General features: G+C 42.8%; 1 protein-coding gene across 1 annotated transcript; it reads left to right on the plus strand.

The window, feature by feature from the left end:
* The first annotated feature begins 201 nt into the window (after positions 1–201).
* On the plus strand, positions 202–16,048 carry PLP1 (proteolipid protein 1). The gene is made up of 7 exons (XM_033201643.1): positions 202–396; positions 9,021–9,207; positions 9,903–10,059; positions 11,228–11,396; positions 11,865–11,938; positions 12,759–12,824; positions 13,959–16,048. The coding sequence occupies exons 1-7, from the start codon at positions 393–395 to the stop codon at positions 14,028–14,030; spliced, it is 729 nt and encodes a 242-aa protein (XP_033057534.1). The 5' UTR covers positions 202–392; the 3' UTR covers positions 14,031–16,048.
* The last annotated feature ends 4,181 nt before the right edge of the window (positions 16,049–20,229 follow it).

The following is a 20,229-nucleotide window of genomic DNA, read 5'->3' on the forward strand; positions in this document are numbered from 1 at the left end:
CCACATTTCCAGATGTCTCTGTAGCAAAGTGAAATTCCAGGCAAGCCTTAGGGAAAAAAAGAAAAACAAAGAAAATGAAACAATTGGCAGTGAAAGGCAGAAAGAGAAGATGGAGCCCTCAGAGAAGGGAGTATCCCTGAGGAGGTGGGGAAAAGGGGAGGAGAAGGGGAGGAGGAGAGGAGGAGGAAAGCAGGCCTGTCCCTTTAAGGGGGTTGGCTGTCAATCAGAAAGCCCTTTTCATTGCAGGAGGAGAGGACAAAGATACTCAGAGAGAAAAAGTAAAAGACCGAAGAAGGAGGCTGGAGAGACCAGGATCCTTCTTCCAGCTGAACAAAGTCAGCCACAAAGCAGACTAGCCAGCCGGCTACAATTGGAGTCAGAGTCCCAAAGACATGGGTAAGTTTCAAAAACCTTAGCTTTGAAGATTCAAGCGGACACAGGAATTCACAAGAGAATTTCCAACTTTAGGGTTCGGGGGTTCCAATGGTTTAAATGAGTCGTGTTTTGGCACTTGTTTTCTTTTTAAATTCCTTAACATTCAGTTAGATTAACTCCTTCTCCGCTGTACTGAGCATGATGCTTTATTACCAAAGAATTCCAGCAGCACGTGGAGAGTCCCACAGATCTCTGGAGAGAGTGCCCAGCAGGATGGATGTGGTCATGTGTCCTCCTACCCCCTCACTTTCCTCTATCTTCTCTTTTCCGTTGGTTCCAAGGCCCTGGTAACGGTTGGGTCAACTTGCCCTCCTGGTTCTGCTGGAGACCACTGAACACTGTCTAGCCCTCAGATGTACAAAATAACTGCTTGCTTGATGCAAACGTTGAACCATGTTTGGCATCGATAGGAAGCTGGGGATTGGGCAAGCTGGACTCAGGCTTGGCTATGGCTGAGGAGGCCATTCTCAGGCTCAGGAAATGAAAGTAAAGTCCTCAATGGCTTGACCATGGGAAACAGATATGGGTAGGAGTGTATGTGTGTGTGTGTGTGTGCGCGCGTGTGCGCATGCATATGTGCGTGTGTGTGCACATATAGGGGTGACCATTTCTAGCAGATATCACAGACATAGTTTTCCTGAGAGCTCTCTGCTGTGACAAGGAGGCTGCTGGGACATTAGAGTTCTTGCTAATTTGACTGAGTATTGAAGGCTTTTCTAGGTTCCATGAACAGAGACAGAAGCTATGAGGCTCTGGTGGTGGTTTCTACTCAAAGTAATGTGTGCAGAGCACAAGGGTCTTTGTCCCTGTTGGACTCCACAGAGCCCTGTAGACATTGCTCACATTTGGCAAAACAAAGATAGCAGCTTAAACACATACTAAATGAAATGAGACTCAGTTGTCCCATGTATTCCCTATCAAATGTAGCACCCAGTAGACAACATCCACAGAGATCAATTTGCAATTATATTGAGCTGGTTCAGCCTTTAGGTTGTTTCATCATGAAACACAGAAAGAACACTTGGAAGCATGTGTTCAAGTGAAACAGGAGGGAGAGCACCGGACAGGGAGTCAGAAAAATCAGATTCAAATCCCAGATCTGCTACTTATGAACTATGTGACCTTGGTCATGTCACTGAATCACCACTTCCTCATCTGGAAAATAGGGATAGCAATAACTACTTTGTCTACTTTCAGGGTTGTGAGAATCAAGTAACAATAATGTGGAAGTCCTTTGAAAATGGGCAAGATCTGTAACAACTGTAAATCATGATAATAACTACTATTAGACAATAATGTGTATACAGGCTGACTCTTCCTCTTTCCAGGGTGGTTGGGTTTTCTTTGCGTGCTTGGGTCAGAATCATATGACCAATTAAGTGTGGCCAAATGAGAGGTGAATGTTGGAGGAACTCAATTCCTGCCCTGGGTAACATCAGGAATCCTATCTAATGTCAGCCCAGCTGATTGGATAAGTTGTGCATTAAAAACAGAGAGGGAGTAAAGAAGGATGTTGAATATTACTTCCTCAGGGGATGAAATCCCTGAGGAAAGACAGGAACAAATAAGGTGACCACAGGGACAGTTGCCTTTTATGGAGGCTGGATAGTTTCCTCCAGAGGAAGATTGCCGCAGATGAGGGCACCATTGAGGATGCACATTGGGTCCCTAGTCCTAAGGGTGGATGATACTTGGGCCAGGTACATATGATGGAGCAGCCACTGAGTTTTCATTTATTCAATAACAGAGTATCTAAAGTACTTTGAATTATAGATCATCTCTAACAAGGTACCGGACTGCCACTACTTCTGATGTGGAGTGCACTGCTGTTCAACAATTGCAGTAAACACATTATATCATGGAATCTAGGATTGGAAGGAACTTTAGAAGTTGTCTGAGCCAACCTTCAATGCGGGATTCATTTTTACAACAACCAGTTAAATGTTCATACAGCCTCTGCTTAATAACCTCCAGGAACAGGGAACTTACTACTTCAACCATATAGAATCCCTTAGGATTGGAAGCAAGGAGGAACACTAATTCAGTAGTGTCTGCACAAAAAGTTTATGGGGAAAATGATAACTCATGAATTTTTGCCTTGATTTGGAAGGGGAATGTTTCAAGTGAGTCTTTGGGATAACGATGGAACCAGAAAGAAGCCAAAGAGCAGTAGCTGATTATTCTCTGCTCAGAAACACAATGCCATTATTGAACAGCAAAACATTGTCTGCAAGCCTGTTGTCGTCTGAGAACAGTGGCTGTTACCCTGGTAACCAGACTGTGATGCCTCCATCCAAAAGTGGCTGTTTGCCTAGCAGTGTAGTTTTGGCTGGCTTGGAGTAAGTGGGTGTAGCCCAGGCAAAAAGTGTGGCAGCAGAGTGGGGGTCCAGTTTTATAAAATGCTCGAAGACTAACTGAATCCCACCAAAATGGCAAGAATGCCCCAAGAATGCCAGGAGCCAAAAATAAACCAGATCCCAACCGGCATGTTCACCTAGTCTTCCTGGAGACACTGACTAAAATAATCAAGTGCAGCCTTCCCCATCTCACTCACTTCTCCCTTTGGCTGTGCAGAGCCAGAGGAGTTCTTGGAGAGCCAGGCAGATTGAAAGGTGTCTACCCTGCTTTCCGGGGCCTTAGGCTTAGCTCTGAGCTAGGAAAGCTACAAGTTTACTTAACAGGCTGACAACTAGAACTGCTCTCAGAGCGATCTGAGTAATAACAACCTCAACCCTGGGAGATGGGTGGGAGGGGAAATACAGTCTCCAAACCCATTAAGGTAGAACTCCAGCCAGTAACATCACTTTCCTCTGTTGCTTTTGTCTCTCATCCTGAAGTTTTGAAAGCCATCCCCTGGGTACAGGTCTTTGTCCTGAAAAAAAGCAACAGTAGAAAAGCAATAGTAGAAATGCCTTCCCTGCCCACAGCACTTCAGGTCTAAAGAAGACCAAGTGAGGACAGTCACATGATCAGGAAGGGTAACAGCAGCCATGGTAGGTGAATGGAGCAGCCTTTCCTTCCTTTTTTGCTTTCAGAGCCTACTCAGTGCCAAACTTACATCAAAAGCTCAGCAAGTACTGATTGATTAATACCTCTTGGCTACTGCAAAATGGCCCTGAGGGCTATCTCCCAGCTCTGCACTGGCCTCTGAGCTGTCTGCCAGGCAGGGCTCTAGAAGAGAGTCCCAAGGAAGATAATAAGGTTCCCCAAATCAGCTTCACACTGCAACTAAGGAGAGAGGAGGAAATGGTGGGAGACTGACCTGAGGAACAAGGTATGGCTACTATTGTCTCTACTATCAGTTACTTCCCTTTCATCTTCCCATTTGTGGGCAAGGTGGAGACAATGTGCCAAGGATAAGTTTTAACAATCAAAGTCCTACCTCAGCTTCCCAATGCTTGCATATAAATTGGAATGTGTACATCATTCTGTGGTGTGTGTGTGTGTGTGTGTGTGTATCTGAAGAGGAGTGGGGAGTATAGGAAAGAAGATGATCCAGATGCTGTTGCCTTGGTAGTACTAAAACTGTGTCCAAAGAGGAGGCTGAGATTCCTTTTTAGCTAACCTTGTCCACATGATTTGACTATCCATCAGGCTTGGATTCCTAGGCCCCAGAGGTTTCGGGACAGTTTTCCAGCACTTGAATGTGGTATATAAGTGCTGATATCACAAGGGATATGTAGGAAAGACAAGATTATAGGCAGGGCATTGTCTGACCAGGACAAGGCCAGAAGCAAAAGTCTTTGTTTGTCTCTGGCACCTCTTGATAATTGTTGTTTTACTCCTAGAACCCACCCACTGATCCCCATCCATCCCTAGTACCAGTCACGGCTGCTCTAGCATTTCAGCCTTGTCAACTGCTGTAGGCCCTGATCAAGGAGGCCTCTGTTCATGGGGTGAGGTTAAGGGGTGGGTTCTGGGAGGAGGGTAAGACTGTAGTGCAGATTCGAGACCTAGGGAGATGGGGCCAGTTTCTCACTCAATGAGCCTGCCTGTTGTTTAGCTCTATTGTATATGGTTCTTCTATCTCTCCCTTTGTCAGCTGGATTCAAGGGACAGGCTGGGAATTGTACAGGGTACAATTGGTCTCTTTCTACCATTCCTTTCTATGAAAGCCCTTCCTCTCCTTCCTTTGATGAGTTCCCAGATTCACATTGAATTCCATCATGGAGCTGGTCCTTGAGGCGGGCCCAGGGCATGGGAAAGGAGGGAGGGAGGGTTGGGAGCTCTTGGCGTCTGCTTAAAGAGACAGCATCAGGGTCAACACAGTCCCTTGATGAACCTGGATCTGTGTAAGTCACATTGGTTCTGTTGATCTGTCAGACCCCTGTGAAGAGCACTGATGAGAAGGGCTTAAAGTTGGAGTGTCAACTATCACAGATTGATTAGACTTGTTTTGGGAGTTTGTATACAAATGTAGCCGACCATGATATGATCTGTTCCCTTTGCTTACATTTTGCCCACACGACTTCGTTATATCCATTTTAACACTTGCTTATAGGTGGCTTTGGATTTTGATTCACAGATTCACAGTTTGCTCGCCCCAACAGGATTTCAAGTTTTCTAAAGAAAGGGACTGGCCTTTTAATTCCCTTCTGTTTCTCCTAGCGTCTATGTCACTGCTAGTGTGCTTAATTCTTGTACTGAATTCACATAAACAGAAATGAAAGGAAAACACTGGAGGGGGTCATTATTTTTCTCTATGACCTCTCATCAAAGTTAGGCCGTTTAATCCAATTGAGTTGCATTGAGAAATGTTATTACTATATGGTTCTTTTATGCCAACTCTCCCATCTCGCAGTCTGTACTTAGACTGGAAATGTGAGAATGTCTCTTGAGAGAGCCAAGGAATTTCTCCTCTAGAATCCCTTCCAGCCTTCTTGAATCAAACTCACACCCTTTCAACCAGGAGGGGTTCTGAAATGGAGAGCCTTTGGCTTTAGGCTATTGTTCACACATACCAAGGACATTTCTTGGACTGTGAAAAATCAAAGGGAGCCCAATGGATCTTTTCTCAGAATGCTTTGATTGTTAACTACTTTGATGAAAAAATAATTTCTTGCAGGCTCTGAGTTTTTCTCAGTTAGAATCTAAAATCTGATTCTTGCTTGGACAGACTGACTGAGATTCTTCACTTCTGCTGAACTTAAATGCCCCCAAAGCACTTATCTAGGTTGTGAAGAGATGAACATCTGATGCTTATGCTGATATTACTGAATTGTTTATAGCTTAATAGTGATAGATTATCTAAAGTCATTTATTTCAGACTACATTAGAAACTCATTAAAGCCTACTTCCTTCTTGTCCCTTGCTTTGAGCTGTAGTGGAGCAGAAAAAGGGAATGCTAAGTTTTTAAAGCTCTAAGAAAATAGAGGAAAAATGGATGTAAAAAGAAAGGCTATGATCTGGTGACTCAGAATTGCTCCTAAGGCTTAGCCATTATCATCCAGTAAGAACACAATCCATGACACTCTCAGGTCATTTGGATGACGATTGAGGGATCAGATACACTCAAGAGGATGTAACTCTTTGCAACCTCATCTTTGCAACCCTGGAGGTGGCATCAGCTAAAACTTAAAGTGGAGTTCTCTTTTGGCTAGCAAGAGTTCAAGTTCCTCCATCCCTGACCATACCTGCACAACAACTTAGCCCTTCCCGGATGAAAATGCTGGGGTGAGTGAATAGGCCCAAGATGGTCACTTGCTAGGGTGGATGGCTCTTCTTACCCTCGGCTAAACAAACAGTCCTGCCATTGTTCCCTGGGTCTGACCCCCTCCCCACCCCCCGGCCTGCAGGCCCCTGTGGAATACCAATCAGGCTCCTGGGATCTCAGGAAAGAACAAGGCTTCTTTGTCCGGGGGAGCTATGGAGGGCTCTGTCCAAGCCCTGACCCTGTGCTGGGGAGAAAGGGAACAGTGGGGTCACTGACCTTCCTCTTCCCCTATTCCCAGGCTTCAGAGACTTTCTTTACTAGAAGAGTCTAAGAGTTTGGGGGTGGGGAGGAGTTGGACAGGCAGAGAAGGAAAATGGCAGTACTGTTTACTTCCAAGCTCCTTTTCTTGACTTATAGGCTGAATTTAGTATCTTAACCTGTTGAGAAAAAGGAAGATCAATTTCTGGAATGTTTTCTGAGAACAACAATCGATTTCAGTTGTTGCGTTTTTCTCTATGGTACACGTGTGTATGTGCAGATTTGTACACATGCATGCACGTGCATGTGCACACACACAGGCACATCCATGGGCCAGTTCTGAAAAGACACTCTTCCCAAGCACGTTTGCAAAGTTCATGCTGAGTAAACTCAGCCTCCACTCACAGCAGCACAGCTACAGATTGCTTCTCATAGAGGCCAAGTTTCCTGGCAGCAATGCTTTAATTCTTGGAAAAGGAAGTTCCGTTTCAAATGTTAGCTGCTTACTTTGTTTGGCTTGGGCTTCTGAGCCTCATCTTTGGTGTGACACACAAGTATCTTTGAAGAAGAACCTCTTTGAAGGCCAGGAAAGGGCTGTCATTTCAGGAGATGGTGGGTAATAGGACTCACTCCTTTTGTGTCTCTGAGAACAGAGGCAAATGCCTCTACCTCAATTTTCCCATGACAGAGATAATTTGGTCTTTCCAAATCTGTTCACATTGATGCAATTCAGCCATGCAAATCACCAGGTGTTCAAGCTCTCTGGGCTAAAAACAAACTGTAACTAATGTTAACAGAATCAGGCAAAGGAGTACCCTTTCCCTGGTACCCCATAGAAAAGTGAGTGTGGCTTAGAAAAATGCTTGAATACAAAAATCCAAGCCTAAGTAATTAATACAATTTATTTTTATTGTACAAGCTGTCACAACCTGCTTATTCAAAAATAGCAGCTTCCCAGTACATTTGCTGAGTATTTGTGTGTGTGCATGTGTATACTGTGTTTATAGAAATATAACATCAGTGGGTGTGTATATATATACACATATATTTATATATATACATACATATGAATTAAGAAATTTTTTCTGAAGAGCTTAACATTCTCATTTCTTCTACATTTTAGGGATCTGGCGAAGAGGCCAGAGGAAGCCATTGTTTTCCTCATCTAGTCAGTCATCTACTTGGCATTTGCTAAGGTTCACTCCATATGACATCTTAGAGCATGGGACTAGTACTTGGAACACAGCTGCTTTCAGAGCCTGTGACTTCTTGTGTGCCTTTCCTGTTTCTCAGCAACACTGGCGTAGGGCCTGGGATACCAGGTCTGGGGATCTCAGGGACTCTTAGCACTTTAAGACACATGTGTTCCCAGGCACTGGTGTGTTCTTCTAGTGCCAGAAAGATGTTTCATGCTTTACTGACTTTGTATAAAGTCTGTTTGTAGCTGTTTTGACAGAATCTCAGTCTATAACTGAGCATGGGGACATTAGCCAAGCTGCATTATAGGAGGACAACACCACCATGCAAAGTGTCTAAAATCATTAAGCCTGCATTTTTATTATTGCAAGTAATATCAATCTTCCTATTTTCATTTCTTGTCCTGCGCTAGCTCCCTCCTGTTTGGACTACTCCTCCCATATGTAAACTAAGAAGAATCAAGCATTCCTTGCAACAAATACACACGATGCTCAAAAATATCCAGGAGCATGCAATTTCCAAAGTTTTCTCCACCTGGAATGCTCTTCATGCTAAAATCCTGTCTGACAATACCAGCATCTCTGGCCTGCACTCATCCCTTCCTGGAACTCCAAATGCATTTACCCTCTCTTACCACTTACTTGGCTGCCTGAATTGTTAGTTGAAAATATTAGGTCTACCTAGCTAATTCTTCCTCAGGAAATTGAAGACTTCCATATGCCAGAGTCTGTGTCTTTTCTCTCTTCTTATCCCATATAACACCCAGCATAGTGCTGGGCATATAGTGAGTATTCCATAAATAGTTGAATGACTAAAATAAGTAAGCAAACAAACAGACCAGAACAATAAGAAAGAAGGGACTGATTTCATAATCTCTCTGGCTTGCTATTTGAATTGCTGAATTATTATTATTTATTAAATATTTTTAAAATTGTGACAATAAAAGGTAAGGATTTATTTTCTTTCTTTCTTTTTTTTTTCCTTGAGACAGAGTCTCACTCTTGTTGCCCAGGGTGGAGTGCAATGGCGCAATCTTGGCTCACGGCAACCTCCACCTCCTGGGTTTAACAGATTCTCCTGTCTCAGAATCCTGAGTAGCTTGGATTACAGGCATGTGCCCATGCCCAGCTAATTTTTGTATTTTTAGTAGAGATGGGGTTTTGCCATGTTGGCCAGGCTGGTCTCGAACTCCTGACCTCATGTGATCCACCTGCCTCAGCCTCCCAAAGTGCTGGGATTATAGGCATGAGCCACAGCTCCCGGCCAAAGATTTATTTTCAAGGATGAAACAAAGTAAGGATTCTGGGTCAATCTCACATGCTGAAAGCCAAAATCTCTAGCCGCTCCTGCTTTTTGACTCTGGGGTGCCCACTATCTCTGAGCCTCTGAGCACTGGGCCTGGCTGGCCTGGCAGAGAGGTTGAGTGGCATGAGCTACTACTGGATATGCCTGACTGTTTCCCCTTCTTCTTCCCCAGGCTTGTTAGAGTGCTGTGCAAGATGTCTGGTAGGGGCCCCCTTTGCTTCCCTGGTGGCCACTGGATTGTGTTTCTTTGGGGTGGCACTATTCTGTGGCTGTGGACATGAAGCCCTCACTGGCACAGAAAAGCTAATTGAGACCTATTTCTCCAAAAACTACCAGGACTATGAATATCTCATCAATGTGTAAGTACCTGCCCTCCCACACAGACCCATCTTTTTTTCCCCTCTTTCCATCCTGGAGATAGAGAACTCTTCAGTATCTTAGTAACTAGCAGGGGACTGCGGTGGAGCCAGAGCGGATTCCTGAGTCTTCCCTCTGTGCAGATCTCTCCTGCTCCACATTCGAAGCCAATTCAGAAAGGAGAGGTCTGCCTGCCTGCCTGTCAGCCCCTCTCACCCCTGCCCCTTGTTTTCTTACACGTGTTCTGACTTCTGCTAGATGTGGTTAATATTGCCCAAGTTGGAGCCTCCAGCGTAGTAGGTATGGAGAAGCCAAGGGAAGCACTAAGCCTCCACTATTCCTAGAACAAGTTAGGCCCCTGTTCCTTCATCCACCTTTCTTCTTGTCTAGCTCCCCACTCCTGTGAGGTAGCATGCCTGAAGGGTCGGGCAGGGAGAGTAGGTCCCTGGTTCTCCAGGTCCCAGGGTAAGCAAGGTGTGGCGGGAGGAGCATATGTTTCTGGTCACGTACACCCTGTCTTCACTTATTTCAACAAAGATAAGGTGAAAGCATGCAGGAGGAACCTGGTGATTCCTCTAGAGAATCCCTAGCCTTGTTAAGGTGCTCGCTCTGGTGTATACCTCACTTATGTGGGGAAAGGAACCAGGTCTTCAATTAATAATATTCCCTGGTCTCGTTTGTCTACCTGTTAATGCAGGATCCATGCCTTCCAGTATGTCATCTATGGAACTGCCTCTTTCTTCTTCCTTTATGGGGCCCTCCTGCTGGCTGAGGGCTTCTACACCACCGGCGCAGTCAGGCAGATCTTTGGCGACTACAAGACCACCATCTGCGGCAAGGGCCTGAGCGCAACGGTAACAGGGGGCCAGAAGGGGAGGGGTTCCAGAGGCCAACATCAAGCTCATTCTTTGGAGCGGTGTGTCATTGTTTGGGAAAATGGCTAGGACATCCCGACAAGGTGATCATCCTCAGGATTTTGTGGCAATAACAAGGGGTGGGGGAAATTGGGCACGAGTCTGTGGCCTCGTCCCCACCCAAGGCTGGGTCCTCTCTAGGGGCCTGGCATTTGAGTGAGGAAGCGATGGCTGCAGCCGAACGAGAAGGTCAGGAAGAACGTGGTGCCCAGCTGGCTTAGCCTCACCTTTCAAAGGTTCCCTAAGCAAATTTCTTCTCAAAACGGAAAGCATGAGTTTTGTGGGATGCTTTGTACAATCAGACCATTTCTAAGCCATCTGTTGGTATCCCTTTACTCCCTTCCTAGCAGGGACCACAAGAGAAGATCTAACTGGACAAGAATCTAAAATGTGATTGAGACTTGGGCACCTGATCTGAGAGGGAGGATCGATAATAAAAATTAAATAATTGACTCCAAGGTGAAATTTACAATATTCTGGGATCCTGCGCTGTTGGAGGTCCCAGAGAGCATTGGAGTAGGTTTGCATGTTGAATGTTTTATCATTGCCTGAGGGTTATCCATGCTTTGAGTGAGGGGCACATTTGTTTTCAGTCTCTGGAGTTAAAGATCCTTTGGGGGCTGAACATGTGTGGGTTCTAGCAATGTCTTTTTGTGGCCAGCAGTTAGCTTAGAAAGGTTTTGTATCTGAAATTTTAATCTCCTATTGGCTTTGTTCAATGACTAGGGAACAAAAATGTTCCTGTGGCAAGGAACATTTTCTAAGCTCAGCCTAAGGCACAAAACGGCACGACTTTCTTTCAAGATCTGTTTTGATTTCTTTACACCTTATCTGCCCAAAAACATCCTCTGAAGCCTCTCTAACCCAGGGATCCTCCTCACTCCTCCCCTACCTGTTCCCCCCACCCTCCGTCATGCTGGGGCCAGTTCTCTAGTAGATACTGCCAATGACCCTTGGCAAAGGTGCCCTGCTCACTAATTTCATTTGAGGGAGAGCCCTGGAACCTGGTTTTAATGTCTGGCACACGCCACTCCAGGATCTCCCAGTTTGTGTTTCTACATCTGCAGGCTGATTCTGATTTCTAACCACCCCATGTCAATCATTTTAGTTTGTGGGCATCACCTATGCCCTGACCGTTGTGTGGCTCCTGGTGTTTGCCTGCTCTGCTGTGCCTGTGTACATTTACTTCAACACCTGGACCACCTGCCAGTCTATTGCCTTCCCCAGCAAGACCTCTGCCAGTATAGGCAGTCTCTGTGCTGATGCCAGAATGTATGGTGAGTAAGGGCGTGGGTGCTTTGGCTCTCCTACCCACTATGGAAGCACTATGTATTTGGTTATTTTCTTAGTGTAAAGAGGGTGGTGATTATGAGAAAAATATAAGATGATGAATGATTGGGTCTTAGTTTATTAATCCTTCCTACTGAAACCAGAGAGGTTTCTTCCCTGGGAAGGGAACTTGGAAGTGGTGGGAGTTTTCTTGGCTGTTCACATAGACCTACTCTAGTTGACTGCTGTTCCCAAACCCAAAGCAGCACATTTCAATAACAAACATAAGGTTTCACCACTGTTCAATACCACCTTCTCTTTTTTGTAAACCTGTAGAAAAGAGGATCCTGATTGTTGGTAGAATCCAAATTTACAGCCAGGATAATTAGAGATGGAAGAAGGGCTCTGGGGGAAAGTCTCCATGTGGCCCCATAACTCCATAAAGCTTACCTGGTTGATGTTTGTGTCTTACTTAGGTGTTCTCCCATGGAATGCTTTCCCTGGCAAGGTTTGTGGCTCCAACCTTCTGTCCATCTGCAAAACAGCTGAGGTGAGTGGGTTATTTGGGTTATTTTACAAGGGAGTAGCTAATACCATACAAATTACACCCATGGTCTTCAATTTTAAGGACTAAAAGTTTCTCTTTGCTGGATTTTGAATTAGCTGATTGCCTTCTACAACATATTGGCTAAGTATGCCTGAGCCAATGAGCATAGAAGGTAAAACACCTGTTTTCCCTAGAGCTGCATAGAAAGACTTCCTTTCCAACCCTTCCCCTCTTAAAAGAGAAGTTTGTAGCTTTAGGTAAAGATAGAGCCTAATGGCAAAATTCCCCACATGAAAATTTTCATTCCTTTAGTTAAAAACCGTATCAAGAAAATGGGCTGTGCACACAGGCATTCATAGGTTTTATAAAAACATTTTCAGTTTGGGACTTCTTTATCTCAAATGAGAGGTAAAATAAGTACATTTGAAAAGGAAAGCACTGTATTGAGAACAGATATTATATATAAATGAGGCAAGGGGAATAAAAGTGAATCCTGGGAGAAAGGCAGTAAATTATTTCTTTGCAAGCAAAATATTGACTTTAAATTTTGGACCCCTGGGCACAACTGTAGGGAACCAGTTCATTATTTTGGAGTACTATGCTATTTCATGAGTATTCTGTGTTCTGGGTGTTATGGGCAAGGTGCTATGGTGTACACTGAAGACTGGGAGGCCCACATTTAGGGAAGTGAAAACTTAGTTAAAGATGTAGAATTAGCACACAAGAAGATATCAACACATTCAGAAAGCTGTATTCATGATTTACACTGAGGCATATTATTGCTGTTGCAAGAAACAGTTCTTCCTCTTTCATTTTCCTGCAGTTCCAAATGACCTTCCACCTGTTTATTGCTGCATTTGTGGGGGCTGCAGCTACACTGATTTCTCTGGTGAGTTGACTTTGAATGATCTTGGCAAGTAAATAGGACTGAGATAGTATGGGTACAGCTATTTTGAAAGGCAAGAAGGTAGACTGTTTCCATCCTTGAAATGCTGGAGGGAAGCTTCTGGGAAAATAGCAAAGGGTAGAGGCTCCGTACTTCTACTTGCACTGGCAAGGCAGAAAAACATCACAGATTAGATAGGAACAAGAAAAGTGGTATGAGGAAAGAGGGGGTAAGAGATTCATAGACACAATGATAATATTTAGTATTTATAGAACATGTAATGTTTGTTGCCAAGTACTTTGCAGTCATAAATTACGGTTAATTCTCAATACATTTTGATCAGATCAATGACAAAACACTGAAACATCATGAAACATGACTTGCTATAGCCTGGAATTCTATATACTATCAATATGAATCCACCTTAGATACTCTCCAATGGATTTAGTTACTCATGTGGAACTACTGGGAGGACCTCCTAACATTATTAGAATTGTTTTGACTATAATACAATGCTATGTCCCAGGTCTTGCTGATAGTGTTACAGTGCCCTGTGAATGTAGTGTGCTCATTGTGCAGATTAAAAATGTAAGGCACTGAAGGGTGAAGTGATTTATCTGAAGTCGTTTTATAAGCAGTGATCAGACAAGATGAGTTCACAGAACTCCTGGCCCCTACTGCTAAGGTTTCTATACAGAGTCAAGTAATTTCTCATCTTGTAAAATAAATTGATTCATTAACCAGGGGAGGGCGGTACTGCCTGATGTGGCTGTGTGTCTACAGCAAGCACCCTATGACTCTAAGTCACTCGGACATACAGATGTGGCAAAGCCCAAATATTGTTCACTTCCCTGAGGAAAACTCAGTGCTAGATCAAACAGAAGTGTGGAATAAATCTTTATGATTTGATTCTCTGGGCCTGGGCCGTGAGACCCGGGATGCCTCGGAAACACCGGACTTCCAGTCAAGTGTATATGGAGAAAGCCAAGCCTGGGATGTACTGTTTTTTGCACAGCAGGAGTTTTTCCCTTATTCAGTTATGATTTTATTTCTACTCTTCCTCATTCCCAAAGGGATCTGAGGAGGGCATTCTTTCTTTTCTACTCTCATTCACATTCTCTTTTCTGTTCCCTACAGCTCACCTTCATGATTGCTGCCACTTACAACTTTGCCGTCCTTAAACTCATGGGCCGAGGCACCAAGTTCTGATCCCCCATAGAAATCCCCCTTTCTCTAATAGCGAGGCTCTAACCACACAGCCTACAATGCTGCGTCTCCCATCTTAACTCTTTGCCTTTGCCACCGGCTGGCCCTCTTCTTACTTGACGAGTATAACAAGAAAGGAGAGTCTTGCAGTGATTAAGGTCTCTCTTTGGACTCTCCCCTCTTATGTACCTCTTTTAGTCATTTTGCTTCACAGCTGGTTCCTGCTAGAAATGGGAAATGCCTAAGAAGATGACTCCCCAACTGCAAGTCACAAAGGAATGGAGGCTCTAATTGAATTTTCAAGCATCTCCTGAGGATCAGAAAGTAATTTCTTCTCAAAGAGTACTTCCACTGATGGAAACAAAGTGGAAGGAAAGATGCTCAGGTACAGAGAAGGAATGTCTTTGGTCCCCTTGCCATCTATAGGGGCCAAATATATTCTCTTTGGTGTACAAAACAGAATTCACTCTGGTCTCCCTATTACCACTGAAGACAGAAGAAAAAAGAATGTCAGAAAAACAATAAGAGTGTTTGCCCAAATCTGCCTATTGCAGCTGGGAGAAGGGGGTCAAAGCAAGGATCTTTCACCCACAGAAAGAGAGCACTGACCCCGATGGTGATGGACTACTGAAGCCCTAACTCAGCCAACCTTACTTACAGCATAAGGGAGCATAGAATCTGTGTAGACGAAGGGGGCATCTGGCCTTACACCTCGTTAGGGAAGAGAAACAGGGTGTTGTCAGCATCTTCTCACTCCCTTCTCCTTGATAACAGCTACCATGACAACCCTGTGGTTTCCAAGGAGCTGAGAATAGAAGGAAACTAGCTTACATGAAAACAGACTGGCCTAAGGAGCAGTAGTTGCTGGTGGCTAACGGTGTAACCTGAGATGGCCCTCTGGTAGACACAGGATAGATAACTCTTTGGATAGCATGTCTTTTTTTCTTTAATTAGTTGTGTACTCTGGCCTCTGTCATATCTTCACAATGGTGCTCTTTTCATGGGGTATTATCCATTCAGTCATCGTAGGGGATTTGAAGATCTTGATTTGTTTTAGAATGATGCACATTTCGTGTATTCCAGTTTGTTTATTACTTATTTGGGGTTGCATCAGAAGTGTCTGGAGAATAATTATTTGATTATGACTCTTTTTTGAAATAGGAAAATTGGACATTAAGCATCACAAATCGTACTAAAAATTGGCTAGTTAAATGAATCTATTGGGATTTTCTACAAGTATTCTGCGTTTGCAGAAACAGATTTGGTGAATTTGAATCTCAATTTGAGTAATCTAATCTTTCTTTCTAGCTAATGGAAAATGATTTTACTTAGCAATGTTATCTTGGTGTGTTAAGAGTTAGGTTTAACATAAAGGTTATTTTCTCCTGATATAGATCACATAACAGAATGCACCAGTCATCAGCTATTCAGTTGGTAAGCTTCCAGGAAAAATTACAGGCAGAAAGAGTTTGAAACTTGAATAGCTCCCAGATTTCAGTCTTTTCCTGTTTTTGTTAACTTTGGGTTAAAAAAAAAGTCTGATTGGTTTTAATTGAAGGAAAGATTTGTACTACAGCTCTTTTGTTGTAAAGAGTTGTGTTGTTCTTTTCCCCCAAAGTGGTTTCAGAAATATTTAAGGAGATGTAAGATCTTTACAAAAAGACACTTGATACTTGTTTTCAAACCAGTATACAAGATACGCTTCCAGGCTGCATAGAGGGAGGAGAGGGAAAATGTTTTGTAAGAAACCAATCAAGATAAAGGACAGTGAAGTAATCCGTACCTTGCGTTTTGTTTTGATTTAATAACATAACAAATAACCAACCCTTCCCTGAAAACCTCACATGCATACGTACACATATATACACACACAGAGAGTTAATCAACTGAAAGTGTTTCCTTCATTTCTGATATAGAATTGCAATTTTAACACACATAAAGGATAAACTTTTAGAAACTTATCTTACAAAGTGTATTTTATAAAATTAAAGAAAATAAAATTAAGAATGTTCTCAATCAAACATCGTGTCCTTTGAGTGAATTGTTCTATTTGACTTCACAATAGAAACTTAATAATCGTACCTTGTTCAAGGAGCTCATTCATTTTTCAGGTCATCCAAGTCATTCTCATAACATTTCTCTGAAATAAATAGTAGATGAATAGATTACTTCTATTTTTATAGTTGAAGACACTAAGAAATAAAGGCAAAGTAATTTGCCCAAAAAATTCTATAAGTACATGTCTGAGCTTGTGTTAAAACACAGATGTTGAAACCAGTTTATTGCCTACTTAAAGGTTTCTTTTCTCTTCGAAGTTGGATTTTAGAGTGTTCAGAGTCAACCATGGTTACTTTGTCAATACCATAGTGGTGCCCCAGTTCCCGGTACATTTAGATGTAAGTTATTGTTACCTTCTCTTTAAATTGTTTGGATGTTCCAGTAATTATCCCTTAGTAATTCATAGGTGACTAATATTTAGTTTTATTTGAATAGTACTGGATGGAAGGTTTAGTACTTAAAGGACAGAGCAGGTATGGAAAAGGCAATGTGAATGTAAACAGGCTGTGGCAGGGCAGTACTAAAATAAATTAGTGACACCTACCACCCTGGATGGCCAGCCTACTAGCTCACCGGGGACATAGCATTAAAGCCCATTCACAACCCTAGGTAGAATTGGCACCTTGGATAGCACTCTGATGACCAGCTTAAAGAAAGCTGACTTAAAATCAGCTGCAGATTCATTGCCCCATAGTTGCAGCTGACAAAAGATTGGAGAGAAAGGAATCTTTAGCTGGAGGGATAACAAATGAGTCATCAGTTAAGGAGCTCCGTTCAAAAGCAGTTTCAATTTAATTTTCTGATTTCTGCTTAACCACAATTAATATTCTGCAAGCAAGTCTGGTTGAATGACTTTAAAACATAAAGAATAAAAATATGACAGGGACTTATTTAAGACACTGGCAAACAAGGACACAGCACCATATTTTGGAGAATTGATTCAGGGTGCTACAGAGTGATTGTATTTTTGCCTCAGAGGAATTGAAAGCCAGTTCCCAAGAAAGCTATGTTTTCCATCTGCCCTTATTTGGCTCTGCCCTCTGGGATGAATCTATAGATGGAGTTTCTAGGCTCTCAGAAGCTGAGAGCATCTCCAGTCTATCAATTGAGTCCATTGTTCTTAGCTCTCCCACACACTATAAACCTCCTTTTTTCTAACTGAAAGAGCTCTCTTTGTGCTTAGATCAGCCAAAGATCAAGATGCAGCAGTATAAACAAGAAACATTTTCTTACAGCACCAGTTGTATTGCTTTTCCTATCTTCAGGGTCAGCACTGAGTGTAGTTATGCAGGATGTGGAAGGTGCAGCTTTGTCCAGAGCAACATTCGTTCATTCCTTAATTCGTTCTGTGAACATTCATTGAGAAACTACTAAGTACAAACTTGAACCAGGAAGTTCAAGTTTGGGGGCGGTGTGGGTAGAAAGGTGATCAAGACTAGATTTTACGCTCAAGGATCTCTCTCAGATTCAACCATAGCAGAGAGGTCTCCCAGGGTAAACTGGAGTGGAGGCAAGGAGTGTGCAGTCTGACCGGCTGACTGCAGTGGGCATCTGAATTCTCCCCTCAGTATGTGGGAGAGGTGGGTGTTAAGGGCCTTGACTTCACATGGCTCGGGGTTTTTAGGGCACTGATACAAACAAAACTTCAATTTAGAGTCCTGACAACTTGTGACTTGCTCTTTCTATGTCACCCTGCTTCTTGCCTTACATGTGACAGCATTTATGCACACACTGGCACAATACATGTGCGTACTTCCACCCACTCAATCATTTGGGGAGTCAGAGGGCACATGAATCAAGATTTACATAAACACAGGCTATTCAGCCTGGCCTTTTGTCTCTATCCAGGCTAAATCTGAGAAGCCAAGGAAGGGTAATGTAAGATACAACATATGAAAACTGCACTTTTACCCCCTAAATTTATACAACGACAACAAAAAAGATAAAAAGTCTTTCTCTGTTTGGATTTCCTTAATTGTGAACACAGGTAGTGTGTCTATATTTTTTCTTTTTCTTTTTTTTTTTTTAATTAAGACGGAGTCTCCCTCTGTGGCCCAAGCTGGAGTGCAGTGGCACGATCTCGGCTCACTGCAAGCTCTGCCTCCTGGGTTCACGCCATTCTCCTGCCTCAGCCTCCCACGTAGCTGGGACTACAGGCACCCGCCACCACACCTGGCTAATTTTTTGTATTTTTAGTACAGACGGGGTTTCACCGTGTTAGCCAGGATGGTCTCGATCTCCTGACCTCGTGATCTGCCCGTCTCGGCCTCCCAAAGTGCTAGGATTACAGGCATGAGCAGTGTGTCTATTTTGACATTAACAGTTAACTTCATGAATATTAAGTAACAAAAGAAATACTCATATTTACAAAATCAATACTTGGCTATTCCTACATCAATAAGCAGGTAAGGACTTCAAGTCAATATTTATACATTGGGAAAGATTTTCCTTGTTCACTCACTGTTTGAAAGAAGCAAACATGCTCTTCATTATATTTGTTGTCCCACAAAGTTTGGTGTCTATGTGCTCCTGTTCTGGGACTCCCTGAATTGACTGACTTTATTCTACAGGAAAATATCAGATAAGGTCATGAGTGTTTTACTGATCATGGATCAGTCCAAGGAAATCCAGTCTTAACATTTTACTCAAACTCTCAAAAAATACTTATTTGATAAATTATCTGTGTCAAGTGTTATGCTAAGTGTTTGTGGTATAGCAGTTAATAAAAGAGATACAGTCTCAGCCCTCACGGAATTCAACTAAAGATAGAAAGGGGTAGGAAGGGAGACAGGGAACATGGTGAAGAATGAGGCTAACATCCTTCCACAGAAACAGTGGAAAACATAGAATCAGGGAGAAACTTGCACAGTCCCATGAAAAACAAAAAGTCATAAAAAAAAAAAAGATATAGACATGCAAGTCTGTATTTAGATAAATGCAATGGTATTTAAGATTGGAAAACATGGCCGGGCGCGGTGGCTCAAGCCTGTAATCCCAGCACTTTGGGAGGCCGAGACGGGCGGATCACGAGGTCATGAGATTGAGACCATCCTGGCTAACACGGTGAAACCCCGTCTCTACTAAAAATACAAAAACTAGCTGGGCGAGGTGGCGGGCGCCTGTAGTCCCAGCTACTCGGGAGGCTGAGGCAGGAGAATGGTGTAACCCAGGAGGCGGAGCTTGCAGTGAGCTGAGATCCGGCCACTGCACTCCAGTCCGGGCGACAGAGCGAGACTCCGCCTCAAAAAAAAAAAAAAAAAAAAAAAAGATTGGAAAACATTAAATAGGCTTGGACTGTTTTGTTCCCCAATGTGGAAAGTGACTCAGCTCTAGGTTCCAAAGGAACTAGCTTCATGGATCTATATATTATGTGAAACCCTACCTTTCAAGCATCAAAGGGGCAAAAACAAAGCTGATTCTGAGGGTTGCAATATTAAAACCAAACAAGCCAACTGATATTTGAAAGCGTTTTAATTTAATAGATGGTTTTAATTCTAGTTGATCATGAATTCGCATGTAGACCAACTTTAAAAAACAACAGGGAAATGTGGCTTTTGCAATCAAAGCTTCCTTCCATGTCCCCAGCATGTATCAGATAGAAATTTGGTGAAATCTCATTTGACTTAAAATATGAAATCAGCCCACATTATCAAATAAAAGTGAACAGAAACATAAAAATTATCCTATATGCAAATGATATTATTATCAGAAGCTCAGAGTGGTCTTAGCAAACAAATGGCTCAGCTAATTACTGCTAGGAAGAAAGTATACATATCAGCTTTCCTAAAAAAAAATTTGTCATTTTCAGTAGATGTTCCCACCTTCTTGTTGGTGAATAGTGTGAGTAATTCCATAAAGCAGGTACCTCATGATATATTCTGCAGCTGGCTTATCTGAAAGGACAAAGGTAAATTACATTTCTCAAAGCCAGGTAATATATGGGTGCTTATGGAATTTCTATACATGTGTTGTTGTTTGTTTGTCTTTAATAGCTTAGCGGGTTACAACTACTTTAAAATATTTCCAAGTTAAAAATTTTAAGTCATGCTTTATGCCCTATTTGTCTTGGTGTTAAAGAAGATTCAAAATAATTGTCTGGGCAGGGCATGGTGGCTCATGCTTGTAATCCCAGCACTTTGGGAGG

The sequence above is a fragment of the Trachypithecus francoisi genome, unplaced genomic scaffold, assembly GCF_009764315.1.
Source record: "Trachypithecus francoisi isolate TF-2019V2 unplaced genomic scaffold, Tfra_2.0 Lachesis_group6, whole genome shotgun sequence".
NCBI lineage: Eukaryota > Metazoa > Chordata > Mammalia > Primates > Cercopithecidae > Trachypithecus > Trachypithecus francoisi.

Bases quoted from the DNA above. Each gene is read 5' to 3' on its own strand.
- PLP1 (XM_033201643.1), top strand. The intron at 9,208-9,902 runs GTAAGTACCTGC...CTGTTAATGCAG, and splicing joins TATGAATATCTCATCAATGT to GATCCATGCCTTCCAGTATG. The intron at 11,397-11,864 runs GTGAGTAAGGGC...TGTCTTACTTAG, and splicing joins TGCTGATGCCAGAATGTATG to GTGTTCTCCCATGGAATGCT.